This window comes from Notamacropus eugenii, chromosome 4, assembly GCF_028372415.1.
Source record: "Notamacropus eugenii isolate mMacEug1 chromosome 4, mMacEug1.pri_v2, whole genome shotgun sequence".
Classification (NCBI taxonomy): Eukaryota; Metazoa; Chordata; class Mammalia; order Diprotodontia; family Macropodidae; genus Notamacropus; species Notamacropus eugenii.
The window spans coordinates 120,849,795-120,867,908 of record NC_092875.1 but is presented as its reverse complement, the minus strand read 5'-3'; the positions used below and the strand labels follow the sequence as shown (position 1 = coordinate 120,867,908).

The window sequence follows — 18,114 nt, the reverse complement described above, 5'->3', positions numbered from 1 at the left end:
CTTCTGACCACCAGAGTCCACTGGAGTCCCTTCCTTCTTAACAAGAATTCCTGTTTATCCTTATTGCATGCTGGCCACTGAAAGTTATTATCAGCTATCTCTTAAAACACCTATGCCTAGTTCCTTCCTCAACTCTGCCTCCCATCTCTGCTCCTCATCTTTGTATCCCCTTCCAGTCCCATGCCTTCCACATAGCAGGTGTAGAATAAAGAGTCAAGAGACCTGGGTTCAAATTGCACCTAAGATACTTATTGGCAATATGAGGATGAACAAGTCAGGTGAGCTTCGATAGCCTAATCTTCCTCATCTGCAAAGTAATACTTGTACTGCCTAACTCACGGTCAGGAGAGAAGTATTTTACAATTCGACCTCTCGCCCCACACTCTAATTTAAGGCTCCACATAAATATGAGTGATTATTATTCGTAGAGCTTTTAGTTATCAGAAGGCTCAACTAGAGCAGAATGCTATGATTAAACTACAGCTGTCAAACTGCTCTTCTAAAGCAGAGGTCTGACCATATCACCTACTGATTCAATAAATTCCAGTGAATCGCTGTTATTTCCAGGTTCAAATATAAAATAAATATATAACAAAGCCTTTTATAACCTAGACCCTTCCCACTCATCCAGTCTTTTTATACCTTACTCCCCTCCACATACTCTTCCAATACAATGACACAGGTATCCTGGCCACTACTCCCACTCTAGACACTGAGTATTTTCTTTGCCTCTCCCCCATGCCTGGGATGCCCTCCCTCTTCATCTCTGCCTCCTGGCTTTCTTGGCCTCCTTTACTTCCCAGATAAAATCTCATCTTGTACAAGAAGTCTTTCCTGATCCTCCTTAAGGTTAGCGCCTTCCCTCTATTGATTATCTTCAGTTAATTCTGTCTGTCTCTTGGTTGCATATTGTCTCCTCTGTCAGACTGTAAACTCTTTGAGGGTAGGGCCTGTCTGGCCTCTTTTTGTATCCAAAGCGCTTAGTACGGCACCTGGAACACAGTAGGTGTTTAATAAAGGATGGCTGATATCTTTTTTGCATGACTATAAGCTCCTTCAGAGCAGGAACTGTCTCTTTGGTCTTAGCACAGAACCTGGCACATAGTAGGTGCTTAATAAATGCTTGTTGGTTGATATTTGTGGATAGCTATTTGTGGATTACAAAGTTTTGTATGAACATTAACCTTATTTGTTGTTCACAGAGAGCCCATGAGGAAGGCGGTGCAGTCATTTGATTACCTTGGAGATAATGTGTCCCCTATGTGCCCTTATGACAGCTGGGATCTCTCAGGGAACTCCTCCTAATGATAACTACATTCCAACTCCAGGAAGGGTCCCAGCCTTTGGAACTTCCTTTCCGTCTCTTGAATGGCAGAACCCAAATGTGTTGACCTTCAGCTCATGGTGCAAATCAACTCTTTTCAGATTGTTACACCAATAGGTAGGCTGTATTCTGATTTTTCTTAACATTCTAAATAACTTTGAAATGATCTGAGAAATTCATGGTTAAAGATTATTCATTTTCAAAGGAAGTAAGCATACTTGGAAGCCAAAAAATGCTGGGGTCAAGTCCTAGGCAATCTTTCATATAAACAATGAAATAATTTCTTGAAGGTCTGCAAAATATTCTTTTAAGTCTTAAAGGCACTACCAGATGACCACCTTGATCCGATGGATGTAAAAGGGATTCTCATCCTCCTTCTGAGGGACTTTTGAGGTGATTTACTCCAACCTCCTCATTTTACAGATGAGCTTGATGAAGCCCAGGAGGTTAAGTGACTTGCCTAAGGTCACACACACACACACACACACACACACACACACACACACACACTCTGTCAGATGACAGGGTTGGACTAGATGGTAACTGAGGTCTCCCTCTTAGTCAATCAATCAGCAAGCCTTTATTAAGTGCATATTATCTGCCAGGTATTGTACTAAGTACTACAAAAACACAGAAAGCCCAAAATATGGTCCTTAGCTTCTAGGAACTTCCATCCTAATGGAAGAGACAACAAGCAAATAACATGCATGTACCAAATCTATTCTGTGATTCTGTAATACTTGTCATTTCATGTGCTTTTTGTATGTGATATCTTTGTTACAAAATGGATTTTGAGAAAATGGAAAATTTTAAAAGCTGTAGAATTTCTTATCTGATATGCTTAGTAAATAGATTTTTGGAATATAATCAGATTTTTTTAAAATGTATTTTTTTTAGAGGCACAAACTTTTGTCTTTTAAATGAACCTAAAAGTTGGTTAGACCTTTATAATAGTTTAGTTTAAAACTAAAAAAAAAAGCTTAGAAAAGCTTAGAGGATTAAAATCTGTTGGATTAATGGATGGGGCAACATGCTAAATCTCTAATACTCTAAGAGATCTGTGATCTTTCTGATGCAGTTGTTTCTTCCATTGATGAAAATCTCAACCCATCCCTGCTGGCCTATCTAGTTGGAACAATTGTCTGGGCCTATTCATAACAAGGGTCCATCCCACATGCTGATGGCCTTCTTGATAGTACTCTTGATAGCATGTAAGATGTCCACTGGTTATCAGAGGTTCATGGATCCAAGAGTGGCAAGGAACCCTCAAGGTTATCTATTCTAACCTCCTCATTTTATAGATGTTTGCTGAGGCCCAGGAGAATAAGAGTCTTCCCAAAGTCACACAGGCACTAAGTGTCAGAAGAAGGATTGTGAAAGAGTCAATGCCCCCTTCCTTTGTTTTTACTGTATGACCGACCAACCAGCCTGATCATTTTTCCCCAGTCATATGTTTCTCTGATGATATCCTTGATTGTAGTGTGATGTGCTTTAGCAGGTTCACATTTCCCATTAGTCTCTCAATTGCCTTTTAAGTTATTTAGTGCATTTCAGAATACTTAACCCAGGAAACTGATAATGATTCTTTAAGAAAAATGAAAGGCTCATAGTTCTATAGCCCTTCAATGTTCAAAAAAGTAATAGGTAGATCATTTAGAGATAGGTAGTAAAATATTACAGACAAGGAAACTGAAGCTCTGAGAGGTTGACCTGCTCAGAGTGACACAACTATAAGCCTCTGAGGCAGGATTTGAATCCAATTCTCTTAATTCCAAGTCTGAAACTCTTTCTATGATGCTATATCCTATCAATAGCCTATGATAAGGAAGGGGAATAAGTATTTGTATAGTACTTGTTACATTCCAGGCACTGTGATGAGTGCTTTACAAATATTATCTCATTTGATCCTCACAATGATCCTGGGAAGGCGGTGCTACTATTATCACCAGAGGAGTAAACTGAGGTAAATAGTGATTACACATAGCTTGTGTTTGAGTTCACATTTGAACTCAGGTCTTCCTTACTGTAATTCCACTGTGGAACCACCTAGTGGTTGATGTGTGTTAGGGGTGATCATATGTCAAGTTGTGTCTTACTCTTCCTTTGGGATTCTCTTGACAAATATACTGGAATGGTTTTCCATTTCCTTCCCCATCTCATTTTAGAGATGAGGAACTGAGGCAAACAGGGTTAAGTGACTTACCCAGGGTCAAACAGTCAGTTGGCCTTAAGCAATCAGGAAATCTGGGGGAAAAATTGACTTCAAGAAATTTGTCTTATCTGTCTCATAGCATTAGTTTGATGATTAAGAAGAGGCCATTCATAAAATGCTTTTAATTCCCCAAAGGAAAAAAACCAAACCTCAAAACAGAAACAGAATGCCTCTTATTATGAAAGTGTTTTAAGGGTTATAACCAAATAATACTTTGTTCTAAAAGCTGCTGAGGGACTTCAGAAGAAGAAGAAAAAATCTTCCTTCACCAAATAAGAATATTCTTCCAACATTTCCAAACCAAAACACCTTTATGAGCACTCAGTAGTTTTTCTTTTGTGACCTTAAGAATATTTGAGAGCAGGTTCCATAGCACATTGTAAGCAGATTGCTCCTGGTTTCACAAACTCCTCTAACTCATGTAAAAGAAGCAAAGACACTCCTTTTACTGAGTCCTGGAGTGAATGAGAATATTTTTCATGCTAGTGAATACATTTTAAGTCACCATCAGTTTTTCCTTAAGAAAAGTTGTCTTCTTTTACAGTAACTTCATCTGAAAGCACTGAGTATCCAAGTGGACATTCTGTGTCTCCCCCATGGCTGGAAGGCACAGCCTCCTTGGTTTCCTTTAAGGCTCAGCTCATGTGCTACCCCTCTATTCAAAGCCTTTCCTGAGGTCCTCTCTCCTTCTTCAAATTATCAAGAATATACTAATCTGTGTAAATATTAAACCTCCCTCAGTAGAATCTGAGCTCCTTAAGGGAAAGAAAAGATTTGTTCTGCTTGGTGTTCATAGTGCCTTGCCCTTACTAGGTGCTTAATAAATACTTGTGGGATCTTAATATGGGCAGGGGGAATCCAAGGCATTGGTAATGAAGACAGATATGGTGCTTTAAAGTTTTGCAAAGTGATTTCTATATTTTATCTCATTATTCCTGGGAGGTAGATGCTATTATTTTTATCCCCATTTTACAGATGAAGAAACTGAGGCAAATGGTGATTAAGCAGCTTTCCCAGGGTCACACTACCAGTAAATGTCTGAAGCAAGGTTCCAACTCAGGCCTTTCTGATGATGTCTGATGCTATATATACCATGTCCCTAGCTGCCCCACTGAAACCAGGATGACTGCAGGGACAGAGAAAAATATTTTAGTTTTTTCAGGCTAAGTATTCTTCCCTTTCATAATAACGCAGAAAGGTTTTCTGTAGTGTAAGCAGTGAACAATTGGGATGCCCAAGCCTCAAGTCCATGCTAGTCTTTAACCAATGTCATAGTCAGCATGCACTAAGTTCAATCTTGTGGATGAATTCTAGTCCTAAATTGGTCACTAAATGGGTGACATTGAGCAAATCAGTGAACTTCTCTGACCTTCAGTTTCTTCATCTATAAAATGTAGATATTAACATCTTCATTACCTACTGCACAGAGTTGTTATAAGGATCAAACGAGATGATAGATTTAAAGTACTCTCTTTTTTTCTCTCTCATGTAACCTGTGATTATTTTCTTCCATATATGATGATTTGCAGAGCCTGTGGTGGCAAAAGAATGAATGTACAATTATATGATTATGTGTGTGTGTGTATGTGTGATGGCAAAAGTGTAGTAAGGAAGGGAGGAAGAGATATGAAATGTGATGCTGATAAGATACTAATTTTCTTGACAGCCACACTTCCAATATTATAGGGAAGGACTTTTTGTGGCTGGATGTCCTCATGTAATAACCAGAAAGAAGGTACTATCACCCCCTAAGCCACAAAGGACATTGGACTGTCATAGAACTGCTCCAAACCAATCTTCTAGGCTAGACTCCAGACTACCCTGAGCACTGTGACCACACCTCCCTCAGTGCACTGTGCCTGGCCCAACAGCATTCAAGCTCAGTTTTGCAACTATCTGGACTTGAGAAGGTGTCTTGTGTTAGTCACCTGTACTGAAAAAAACAACAACTTAATGACTCAAATAGAATTATTTGCCAAGAGCACTTCTTAATCACTTGTATTGGGAGAATGATGTGTTAGTGAGTCAGAGAGAATTATTCAGCTAAACTGTGGGACCTTAGCAAAGAGCCTGCACCTAAAGTGGAAAGCCAGGTTTGATCAGATTTGTGCAGAAGGCCTGGCTTGCATCTGTTTAGACAACAGGTGAGTGATCCAAGGCTGAACTCTCTTGAATGTCATCTCTTTGGCTGTCTGTTTGGAATCATTTGACTCAATGAGCTTGCCCTGGGAAGCATGAGGAGCTGGCCAAAAAAATCCTCCCAGAACCTAAAACCCAAACAGCTGCAGCTTCCCAGGTTGAACCACTGACAAAAATGCAAAAGGGAGCTGGGGGGGAAGGGGGCAGAAAGGACCCAAACAAAAACAGAAAATGCCACCAACAGAAAACAACGTAGCCTGGAGACTGCTCAGTGAAATGTTCTTGCTTTCTTCCACCTATCATTCACTCCAATTCGGGCAAATCATGTTTTTTGTATTCTGTATTGTTGCAAATAATTGGTGGTTTGAAATGGAAAGCAGCAGATGAAAACAGGTAATTTCAGCTTTAGGTAAACCTGGTATTAGATACAGCATCACATGGGATGGGGGTGAAGAAACACTCATATGATTTGGACTCTGATATAATTCTTCTATCCCTGCCAAGAATGTATCTGGGACAGCTGAGAGTGGAAACTGAAGAGGGGACTAACGGGAGGGCAGAGAAAGTCACTGGGGTACATGAGATTTTATAACCACTGGTGGTACTTTTACCAACTTGATTACTCTTGAATCCCCTCTGTGGCTAACCTCACAGAACACTGGGTCTGGAAGAGGCCTTGCGACCATCTAGACCAGCCTTCTAATTCTCTGAGGATACTGGGACTCAGGGATGTTAAGTGACCTCTCTAAGGTCATACAGTTAGTTAGTAGAAGAAATATGACTAGATCCCAGTCTTCACACTAAATTATGCTATGTGTTTCTAGCTGCTATGTTCTTGAATATGTCTACTTATCTAGCCATTATGTCACCTAGCTCATCATCGACTACATTCAAATAGAGACAGTAGGGAAATTAAATTTAAAAAGACTAGGTATTATTTAATATTATTGCATAACTCTTTGGCACTAATCTCCATTTACAATGCACTTTAGGGTTTGCAAAAGAGGATCTTAGAGGGGGGAACCTCATGATAAAGTAGATTCTGTAGGTATTATCTCCATTTGACAGATTAGGAATTGATAAGGTGAGAGGAATTAAGTGACTTGAACAGGGTCACTTAGCTAGAAAGTTTCTAAGGAGGTATTTGAACCCAGGTATCTCTGGCTCTAAGACCAGCACTCTGAAAGACTGTCTTTGGGGTGGTAGACTCATTTGTACTAAAGGGACCTTTGCCTCTCCCCTTTTCCTAAGTGTTATCTTTGGCTTAGGACCTGTTGCCATGAGTTTTGGGCTGCCTGATCTGTGTTTTCCATTTATCAGTGTGACAGATTTAGTATGAAAAATAGTGGAAAAAATATTTTTAAAACTCTCACTAAGAAGAGTAACTTAGTTAAGTTTTATGTTGGACCCAGCCTACTCAGTCTGACCTAGGCAATGTTCTAGCAGAGAGGCATAAAAATGTTTAAGCTATTTATTGGTTTATATGCCACCTGCATTCACAGCCAACAGTTGTAACAGAACTGTAATGGAATGTAATAGAACATTCTATTACAACAGGTTGGGGCAGCTACATGGCACAGTGGATAGAGTGCTTTGTGCGTTCAAATCTGATCTTAGACACTAACTATATGACCCTGGTAAGTCACTTGACCTTGTTTGCTTCAGTTTTCTCATCTGTCAAATGAACTGCAGAAGGAAATGGCAAAGTATTCCAGTATCTTTGCCAAGAGAAACCCCAAAATGGGGTCCTGAAGAATCACACTTATCTGAAAAATGATTGAATAGCAACAGATCAATGGGCAAGACCTTCTTCCCTTAATGCCTACCCGTACAACATAGTTGAACCGTCTGGAATCCAGAATAGCAGTTGAGAAGTCAAGCCGGTTGAAAGCTTCCCCCAGCGTACAGTATCCATGGCGCTGAGAGTGAGAGAGAAAGAGTGGAGTCATTTTTTGGTTAGATAGATCTTATTCTGATCAGCAATCCATTCAGAATCAATTTCTGATTGATCTTCAACTAGCCTGGGCCCACCCTGCTCCTCTGTTGCTGGAAGAGGTCTCCAGCAAAGAGAAGACTATAGGTAACAGAGGCATGTTAGCTAGCTGTCTTCAATACTGTCTGGATTATTTTATCAGAATGTAACCTGGAAGGCTGTAGTTTTGCCTCATTTTCTATCTACCCCAAATCACAGTATCTGAATTGGAAGGGAATTCATTTGGCTTTCTAGTAAAGCCTATATCCTAAAAAGGATGCCAACTACAACCCATGAAAAATGGCCATCCAAACCTCTTCCTGAGGACCCCAATAAGGAGAGACCTACCACCTGCTGGAGAAGACCATTCTGCTTTTGGATGGTGCTTTTTTTCACTCAGCTCTTAGAAGGGAGAAAGCCAGTTGTTCAATTCTGCCAAGTTAACTAAGCAGACCTAATCAGATCTATCGAGGGGCACTTACTTCTTTAGTGCTTCCTTTGTGAACGTAGATCCATTTTTCCTGGTGGAAATCTGAAAAAGGGACACATCATTAGTACTTAACAGACCTGCCCAGCATCTTAGGTGTGTTTCTTTTGTATCTGTTCCCAGGTTTAACAAAAGTTTTGAAAGAAAAGCCAGGGTTCTAAGCAGTGGCATGTGCTCTACTGACTCAGTCCATGACTATGTAAATGTTTAATCTCCACAGTGTATAAATACAGTGAAGAATTTCAATTTACTTGGGTTGCAGGCACCAAGTATGGCTGATAGCCAGCTTTAGTATACAAAAGGGCAGAATTGTTATTGAATTAAAAACAAAACGAAACACCTCTTCCACTAGGTAAGGTGTTTGTATTAAGTGCCAAACGTGAAGCTTTTCCAAGGGCCACAAGAAAGAAGATATAAAACAGATGAGACTATGAAGTACAAAACCTCACAGTAAAGATTAAACTAGAGATTTTATATTTTGCGTTTGGGATCTGAGACTCAAAACTCTTTCTCGTATTCACATATAACATCTAGGAATGTAAATAGCAATTCCACAAGAAAGAAGAAAGAACAATATATTTTTTTCAAAACTTTCAAACCACAACTCAAAACAAAAACATTAGAGTGGTCTTTATTGAATGTGTCCCAGGAAAAATGATTTGAGTTCTGTCAAATATAAATGACACGGAAAAAAGAAAAAGAAAAGAAAAAAAGAAAAAAACAACAACACAGGGAGTAGGAAGGCTGATAGAAATGCATAATAAAAATGGATCTACAACTCCTTATCAGACACACAGTCAGGTGTGTCAGGCTTACATTAAGCCTGAACGTAGAGACAAAAATGACCTCTGAAGATCACCCAAACAAACATGAAAAAGGTCCAACTAAATAAGCAAATATTAAGTACCATCTTGTGTTCCAAATATTGCCTTCCAAGCAGTGCTTGGTGCCCCAGATACAAAGGCAAGTAACAAAATAGTCCTTGACCTCAAGGAACTTACATTCTATTAGAGGAGGGAGAAAGGAAGAAATATATGTTGTTGTTGACTCATTTTAGTTGTGCCTGACTCTTTATAACCCCATTGGAGTGGTTTGCCATGTCCTTCTCTGGCTCACTTTACAAGTGAGGAACCGAGACAAACAGGGTTAAATGACTTGGCCAGGGTCACACAGCTAGTAAGTGTCTGAGGCCAGATTTGAACTCAGGAAGATGAGTGTTCCTGGCTCCAGGCTTGGCACTTTATCCATTGTGACAGCTAACTGTCCCAAGACATGTATAAAGACAAGTAAATTCAAAGTAATTTTCTAGGGTTGGGGGAAAAACACTAACAATTATGGGGATAATGAATATATTAGTAAACTAATCATTAATAAGTATGGCAAAAACTACTATGTTCCCTTTCTGATGAGTTTTTAAAACTTTTTCCTAACTGTTAAAACCCATTCCCCAAGTCCAAAGATAGTGCCTTACACTGAATTTTGGTTTTGCTGTTCATCAGGTCCTTCTTTCTTTTCTTGGCCACAACATCATAGTTCAGACTGTTGAAAAGATTCTCCTTGTTGTGCACGTCTTTGGGGCAGTAACTATGAATAATGGAAGATGAGAAAGTATGATTTCGGGGACAGTGTAAACAATTATCCTTTTTCAAGGTAAGCTGTTCTTAGAAATGACTGACTTTGGTATAAAACATATGCATGGAACAGAAAAAAAAAGGCAAATTGTCCTTCCTCCCCCACACCCTCGAATTCCATACATTCACAGCCTAATCTCTTCTTAGAATATTTATATTTGTACAGAAAGCAGAGTCAAGAGCTTCACTTTCTTTTTTTAATTAAAGTTTTGATTTTAATTAAAATAAAATGCAATGATGCATTTTGTTTTTGTATCAGAAGCCTTTCAGGATTTATTCATCCCTGACCTTATTAATAAAGAAATTTCAACAGTGACCATGTCTGACAGTGCATGAAAGTTTGTACCCCATAAAACCTCCATTTCCAATGGAAGAAGGAGTGGACTTCCTCATCTTTTCTCTGGGGTCAGTATTGGTTATGATTTTTTTCTTCTTCTAGCCCGTAGAAACCCTTTGTTCTGTATTCAGCTTCTTTAATGAGAAAATGGTGGGCTATGACATTGGTACTTGATTCAAAGAAACATCATAGGATTATGGACTTAGAGGTGGAAGGGACCTCAGATATCATCCAATCCAATGATTATCTTTTCCAGATGAAGATATAAAGGCTTAGCAATGTAAATTGACTTGCTTAAGGTGGCATAGGTAGCTAGTGTCAGAATTAGGATTTGAACCCAGTACTTTAACACTAAATCCTGCACTTTTTCCACTCTCCCTGGAGGGTGGCTTGCTCATACCAGTGAAGGATCTGTTGTTTTAGTTGTGGGAGCTCCCTTCAACCATATAAGCTCCACCTCAGCCAAGATAAGTCGTAGAGTATATTTTTTGCCCAGAGTCACTGGGCTAGTAAGTATAGGAGTCAAAATCTGAACCTAGATCTTACTAACTCTAACGTCAGCATACTATCTTCTATTGTTATCTCTAACATTTGAAGGGAGGTGGGGGAAAAGGGAGAAAGGAGTGGAGAGGGAGAGTCTGGACCTGTGATATGAGGAATTCCATTTACCTGTGGAGATCTACAGTTCATTTGTAATTTATAGTTTTAGGAAGTTGCCTGGAGTACTGAGAGGTTAAGTGATATACCCATGGTCACATGGCTACCACATCTACGTCAGAGGCCAGATCCGAACCCAGGTTCTCCCAATTCCAAGGCTGATCCTCTATCCATAATGCTACTCCATCTTTCCCAAGACAAAGCAAAAATGACTTTACTTTACAAAAGGCTTCACCACAGGATCCTCCTGGTATTCATCTAAAGGATGACTTAATTTGCAAAAATTTGGCTTGTTTACAACTTTTGAGTAATAAAACTGTAGAATATAATAAGGGAGTGGGGTCTCCAAAGAGGAAGGGACATTCTATTATTAAGCATAAGGAGCAGGTGCCAGTTCCGGGTCTGGGACTTCAATGCATGTTGACAAGATAATTCCAATAAGGATAGGAAAGAGAAAGAACATTGTGCACTATTGTACATATCACTCAGTGACAGTAAATTCAGCTCCACCACGTTCATGGATTTCTCTCGATAGTTTTAGCCATCATCTGGTGACTAGGTATTAATATTCTATTTCTAGAAACGACAGATTTGCCATACAATAAGCAAGTCACGGGACAGCTTTGACGATTGAGACAAAAAAATAGTAGATACCATTTACACAGTGCTTCAAGATGTGCTGTGTTTTGTGCACCTTATCTTATTCGATCCTCTCAGTGCTAGAAGAATTGCTATTTTTAAAAAAGTTTAAATATTTTAAAATTTAACAGAAATCCATTTTCTTCCTTCAACCTCCCTCCCCCCACCGCTAAAAAAAAATAAAAACAAAACCCTTGTAACAGATATGCATAGTCAAAACAAATTTCTGACTGGCCATGTGCAAAAAAAAAATCTATCTATCTATCTGTCTATCTACCTACCTATCTGATTTTGTATCCTGAGTCAATCTAACGCTTCTCTGACAGAAGGTGAGTAGCACAGTTCACCACTGATCCTCTGAAATCATGGTTGGTCATTGGACAGTTCAGAGTTCTTCTGTCTTTCCAAGTTATTTGTTTTTACAACAATTTATAAATTGTTCCATATAGGTATTATGATTCCTGTTTCACAGATGAAGAAACTGAGGCTCTGGAAAGTTTCTACAGCTAGTAGCTAGTTGTGGCAGCATTTGAACTCAAGTTTTCCTGACTGCGAGTCCCACATTCATTCCTCTTCTAGCACATTGCTTCCCTAAAGGCAGATGAAGGCATGATGATCTACTGTTGTCAGTATGTAACAATATATGGAAGTTCAAACTTGCAAAAGAGGTGAATTGGAGCATGACTGGTCATGTTACAAAGGATTCCACATAGAATTCCTTAATGTCCAAGTTCCCCAAATGAATTTAAAATACTTCCAATATCTAAAAGGATTTGTGGATTTTGTCTACTCCATCATTTGGCCTCAAGTCTTGAGAGAGGTGAACCTGGAAGTCTAGAGACACAATTATTAGATAGATAAGTGTAAAATCACATCCTGACAGAGCTTCACTTTCCTCATCTGTATAATGGGGATAATTATATTCACAGTGCTTACCTCCTAGGGTTGTTTTGAGGGGAAAAAAGTCTTTTCAAACCTTAGAGTGCTATATAGATGAGAGTTTTAAAAATACTATTTAAAAATTGTTATGGCTCCAGCCCCTACCTAGCTGTTCTTTCCAAAATCTTCACCTGGTGGCTGGCCAGTCTTCTGGCAAAGGAGCCTCTCTGAATTTATTAACTAGGCTGGTCTCTGGACAGCCAAAACACAACCTGTCGCTAGTCCTGTTTTCCGAGACTGGCCAGCTTGGCAGGTCCTGACAGAATTTGGGCTCTTGGGTCATTGAAATGGGACTTGGTTCAAAAAGAAACTTCACAGGAGCAAGACAGAAGAGGAAAAGCTAGACAACAGTTCACATGAAAATGATCTGGGAATTATAGTGGTCCTTAAGCTCAATTAGAGTAGGTAATGTAACACAGCAGCCTTAGGCTGCGTTCAGAGAGCCCTCACTATTAGTAATAAGGAGAGTAATTCTACTTGTACTGCACCCTGGTCAGAGCACATTTGGACTGCTGGGTTTTAGTTCAAAATGCCATAGTACACTAAGTCAGGCACTGATGAGCTGGAGGGCTTCCATAGGAGTGAGGACCTAGATGGTAGGATCCCATGTGTCCTATCTGAGGGTCACCCAAAGGACCTGGGGATATTTAGCACAGAGAAGAGTAGACTCAGGAGACACGCAATCAGTTGTCTAGAAGTATTTACAGTGAAGTCACCAAGAAAAGGAATTCAGAATTTTCTTTCTGGTCCGAGAGGGCAGAACTAAAAAGCAAAGGGACTGAAAATTAGGCTTGCTGTAAGAATAGGGACCTGTGATTTTCATGGGCACAGGGAGCTACCGGGTAAGGAAAGTTTCTCCATTGATGCATCAACTCTGCACCTTAGAGTCTCAGAGATATGCTTGGGGGATTGAAAGGTCAAGAGATTTGCCCAGGGTCACAGAGCCTGTATGTATTAGAGGCAGGCTTAAACTCAAGTCTTCCTGGCTTTGAGATCAGCTCAGTTAGATGCTAATGACTAAAGTTATTCAGAAGTGTAAGGGGATCCCTTGGGAAGAAATGAGGTCCTCCTCACTGGAGGTCTGTAAGCAAAATATAGATGACTACTTGCTGGACATGTTGAAGAGGGATTTCTTTTCTTGGTTAATGAGTACTACCAGATTGCCACTGAGACCCTTTACAACTCTGAGATTCTGTGAATCTGTGACTTTAGTGAAAGATTTTAAAAATATGATGTGATTTAAAGAGAACTTGTCAGTTCATTCACTGAGTTACTTGTGGTATACCTGTCCTGTGGTTCGGGGTGGGGGGTGGGGTGGAGGAGGGGTTGGTAAATGTTTAAAAGCCAGCTGTCGGGGGAGGTGGAAGGAAAGGTACATGTGATACTTTTAAAAAAGTTCAGTATGCATTATTAACATTTTCCCATAAGTTTCTTGAGTCTAGACATCAATAAAACAATAAATTAAGTCCTAATTTCTAGTAATTTACTGATTTCTGAGGTGGAAATAATCACACTGAAAATTTAACAGTTGGCTGTCTCAATACACGCTGACTTTAGCATGCCCCTGCCTTAGTCTCGATACTATATATAGTGCAGAGGAAGAAACACAAATATGTATTTCAAAATAAGTAATTCTTTCTTGTATCCAGTCCTTTCAGTGGCTTTCAATCATACCAGTTAATATAATCGGTATCTTGCTACTGGCCCTATCAGCTGATATTTTTTTGGGGGGGTACAGGCAGACGTAGATTTGACTACAATCTCCTTTTGTGAAGTCACTCAAATACACTCTGTCAAGCCTCCTAATCTTTTCGGCCCCTTTCCTTTCATACAGGATGGAAAGGTTATTTTTAGGTTCTAGGTAGACCTCTGTGGAGATCCATTCCTTCAGATTGCTCTCTTATAGGCCTATGAATCAAGCAAACCGGGCATGAATTTTGTTTCATTGATGTGGACTGTATTCACAGGAACAATAGTGGCAGCTCAGAGATGGAGCTAAATACCTCATAGGCTCATGGATTTGGGGCAGAAAGGGGCCTTGGAGATTATCTAGTCCAACCCTTCTCATTTTATTGAGGGGGAAACTGAGGTGAGCCTAGAGGCATGAAATGACTTGCCCTAAGTCATGGGCAGTGACAGCTGTGATCTGAACCCAGGTCTTCTGCTTCCAAATCCAGTATTCTTTCTACTGTACACCTTGCTAACCAGCCCATATGGCATAGGGGTTAGGAGACTAGGCTTGGAGTCAAGAAGAACTGGGTTCAAGTCTTCTCACTCATATATACTAGCTGTGTGACCAAGCTAGGTCTCTTAGCTTTTTAGTACCCAAGGTAACTGCCTAGAACTATATGTTCTATAGGACTAGAATTACAGATGACCAGTGTGGGGGGGGGGGGGGGGAAGGGGAGGTTGACTTGTTTCCACAATAGCTCGTATTAATCTAGTGCTTTATGTAACATTATCTTGTTTGATTCCTACAAACACCTGAGTTAGGTGCTATTATCCCCATTTTACAGAAAAGAAAACTGAGACTTGGAGAGGTTAAGTGACTGGCGTATGGTTTGCATAAATAGTATCTCAAATAGGATCTGAACCCAGGTCTTCCTGACTTCAATGAAACCCTCCATCCAGACCAACAAAAAAGTGAATAAATAAATAGAAAATAATGCAGAAGGAAAGACTAGGAGAGTGGGGGGGGGGTATAGGGAGGGAAATTAGAACTGTGAGTCCCAGGCAGTAACCTGCAGCACCCCATACAAAGCTAAGAAAATGGGAAAAAGATGGAAGGTCATTTGGCTGTCCATACTGTCCCAAGCATGGTCCACGGCCTGCTTTTGAAAGCTGAGAACGCCGTGTATGCAAAGATACTACACCAAGTCCTATTATTTGATAACAAACCCACAGTGCACATTCCACCCCTGTGAGGAGCACCATAAAACTAAGCTGTCATCTTCTCCATCACAGAAACACCCAGGCGAAGCCTAACAAAGCATTTTCATAAGCTTAGGACATAGCTTGTTACTATTCTTTGGAAATTTTAAATATTTATATTTCACTTTATTCCTTCCTAATTTAAAACAGCCCCCAAAGGAATTTGAGTCCTCTGCCTCACAGAAAATACAATAACCTGCTGTAAGACAGAGTGACTCATTATAAAAGCAAGTTTAAGAATACAATCGATTATGATCTTCCTTTGCAGAGCATAGAAGAGATTGAACCAACCCTGCAATTTTCACTTAGTATTAGCTTTCGGACTCCAGGGGGTAGGGACAGGATGGGAAAAGCGATGAGGTTTATTTGTTTTCCCTGCTTATATTTTAAGCAATAATATATTCAGCTCCATGCTATTTTAAGAGTTCAATTATGTCCATTTCAGGCAAATTGAAAGCCAATGGAAAATTACAAAAGGATTTCCCTCCCCCCAAGAAAAGACACCATACTTTAAGAACCACAGTATTTTTATTTGTTTTTCCAGAATCTGAAATCAGCAGAACCATTGTCTAAGGCTTCTTTCTCTATGCACTGTAAATGAAAGCATGGCAGACTTAGTGGCTATTTTACTGCTAGCAGTTGGCACTAGTTAATCCCAACCTTTGTGGGCAGTGACCACTTAGTATAAGGGTAATTGGCTTTTTTCTTTTACATGATGGGATAATTTAAGGAGACTGGAGAAAAGTGGGAAAGATGTCCAGATAAATCTATTCTGGCTGTAGAGGTAATGGGAGATGAATACGGGGGAAAAAACCAAATCCTGATGAAAGCTCCAATTCTCCTTTGTTTATTTGCTCTGCCATTTTAGAAACTCCCAGTGTAATTTTAAAATGTCCTTAGATATGTGATTGTCCAGGCTAGGCTATACCCTATTAGGCCTAACTCCACTAATAGGAGTTTTATCCACATACCACCATGCTGTCCATTTGACTCTCCAAAGCCAAAAAATGAGGCAAACATCAGAGAAAAATCCAATCCAATCAATCTAATTATATAAACTAATAAAACTAATTGAAAAGATAGAAAGTCACTTGAATATTCACAGTATTCATCAGCAGTGTAGACAAAGAACCAAGTCACTTTTCTTATTTACCTCACAAAGACTCAACACCATATTGGGCACATAACTGGCACACAGACATAATAATAACTCACATTTATAAAATATGTTTCTCTCAACAACTCTATGAGGGAGGTCATGCCAGCATTATCATCTCTTTATCACAGATAAAGAAAATGAGGCACACGTTTGTTTAGTGATGTGAAGCAGTACAGTAATGTGGAAAAAAACCCCCCACCGTATTTGGAGTCAGGGGATCTAGGTTTGAAAGGCTTTGCCACTTTCTACCTGTATGACTTAGGGCATGTGGCTTTGGGTCTCTGAGACTCAATTTCTTCCTTTGTAAATTGAGCTGGTTGGTTCTGATGGCCTTTAAGTTTCCTTCCCAATGCTCAAATAACATCACATTTCTAGAAAGGAGTCCGAGCTACCACTTCTTACTCCAGGTTAAGAGGGCTCTTCTTATTCACTGACTCAATTATTCCTCACGACCATCCCATGAATGATTATAACCATTTAAGTTCCATTTTAAGTGATAAGGAGACTGAGGCTAAGTCTTCAAAGGGTTGCACCAGGAGCCAAGTCCTCTGACTCCAAATTCAGTATGCTTTCCACCACAGCAAACCGCTTGTAAGTTGACTGACTGGCATTTGGCTGTTGGAGAGAGACCGGGCCCCTGGAACGCTGTCAGAATGCTTGACCGGAGTCCAGAAAATCTACGCTGTTACCACATCAACTGTGCATGGCCTCTTACTTCAGTTGCTCATCGAAAATTTAAGTGGAATTAGGGAAGTATGTAGGGCTTTTGTGTCACCCTACTTATGGGGTGTTTTTTTTTTTAAGGGATTACCTTCTGTTTCCTCTCTATGGGGAGCTGGAGGCAGCTATCACCTGCCTAGGCACCCAGCCCAAACCTGACATCACAAATAACTCAGTCAGTAGGGCCCTGAAAACAGTGGGGACATTTGAGATTCCAAAGCCTGGCCCCCTAACGGCCAAATATGCCTTTAAGAGGCTGGTAGTCTTTGCATTCTGAGCAGGGAGGACTGGAGTTGTTTACAAATGGAAAAAAAAAAAAGTAAAAACAAACACCAAAGTGCTAACAGCCAGCTGCTTTAGGGCTACCAAAAGGATCCCAGGCTCTGACTCACACAGGGACCTTCAGCAGGGTCACAGGATCACCTTCTGCTGTCATCATCAGACTCAGACGGGCCAATGGGAGAGGTGCTTGGTCAGGGACAGAGAAGATGGGAGAGAGGGATGGCTAAGAGCTAAGTGGGCTTAAGGTGACCAAAGAAGGGGCAGCCATTTGATCCTGGCCTGGATCTGAGCTTTTCTGGTAAACTGAAACTCCCTTCAGGCTCCTCCACACCAATCGGAGAGAGGCACCCACTGTTTTCTAAGGGAGACTGATACCAACTTATCTTCCAGATGAGGCACAGTAAGGGCATTCACAAGAACTACAGGGGGTGGAGGTGGAGGTGGAGAAAAACTGGAGAGGTTTCACTTGGGGCAATTCAATAGGAGGGTAGAAACCTACCTAGCACACTAATGCAAGTACAGGTGAACCTAATAGCCTTCTCCCCATCGAAGGGCAAGTATAGGCAGAGGACTTTAGAGAAATGAGGAACCCCATGGGTACCGCTTGAAGAATGTTTTACTACTCCAGAAAGAGTCAATTTACACACTCTTCAGAAATGAAGCAAGTACTAAAGTAATGGACAAA

At 40.2% G+C, this 18,114-nt stretch overlaps 1 protein-coding gene across 2 annotated transcripts in view; it reads right to left on the bottom strand.

The window, feature by feature from the left end:
• Positions 1-18,114, bottom strand: part of FBXO32 (F-box protein 32) — a 45,196-nt gene that overhangs the window by 23,458 nt on the left and 3,624 nt on the right. For both annotated transcript variants that reach the window (XM_072603151.1, XM_072603152.1), the window contains exons 2-4: positions 9,606-9,718; positions 8,130-8,179; positions 7,502-7,594 (exon numbers count right to left, since the gene is read on the bottom strand). In XM_072603151.1, coding sequence (XP_072459252.1) covers positions 7,502-7,594; positions 8,130-8,179; positions 9,606-9,718 — 256 coding nt within the window. The remainder of the gene's footprint in view (positions 1-7,501; positions 7,595-8,129; positions 8,180-9,605; positions 9,719-18,114) is intronic.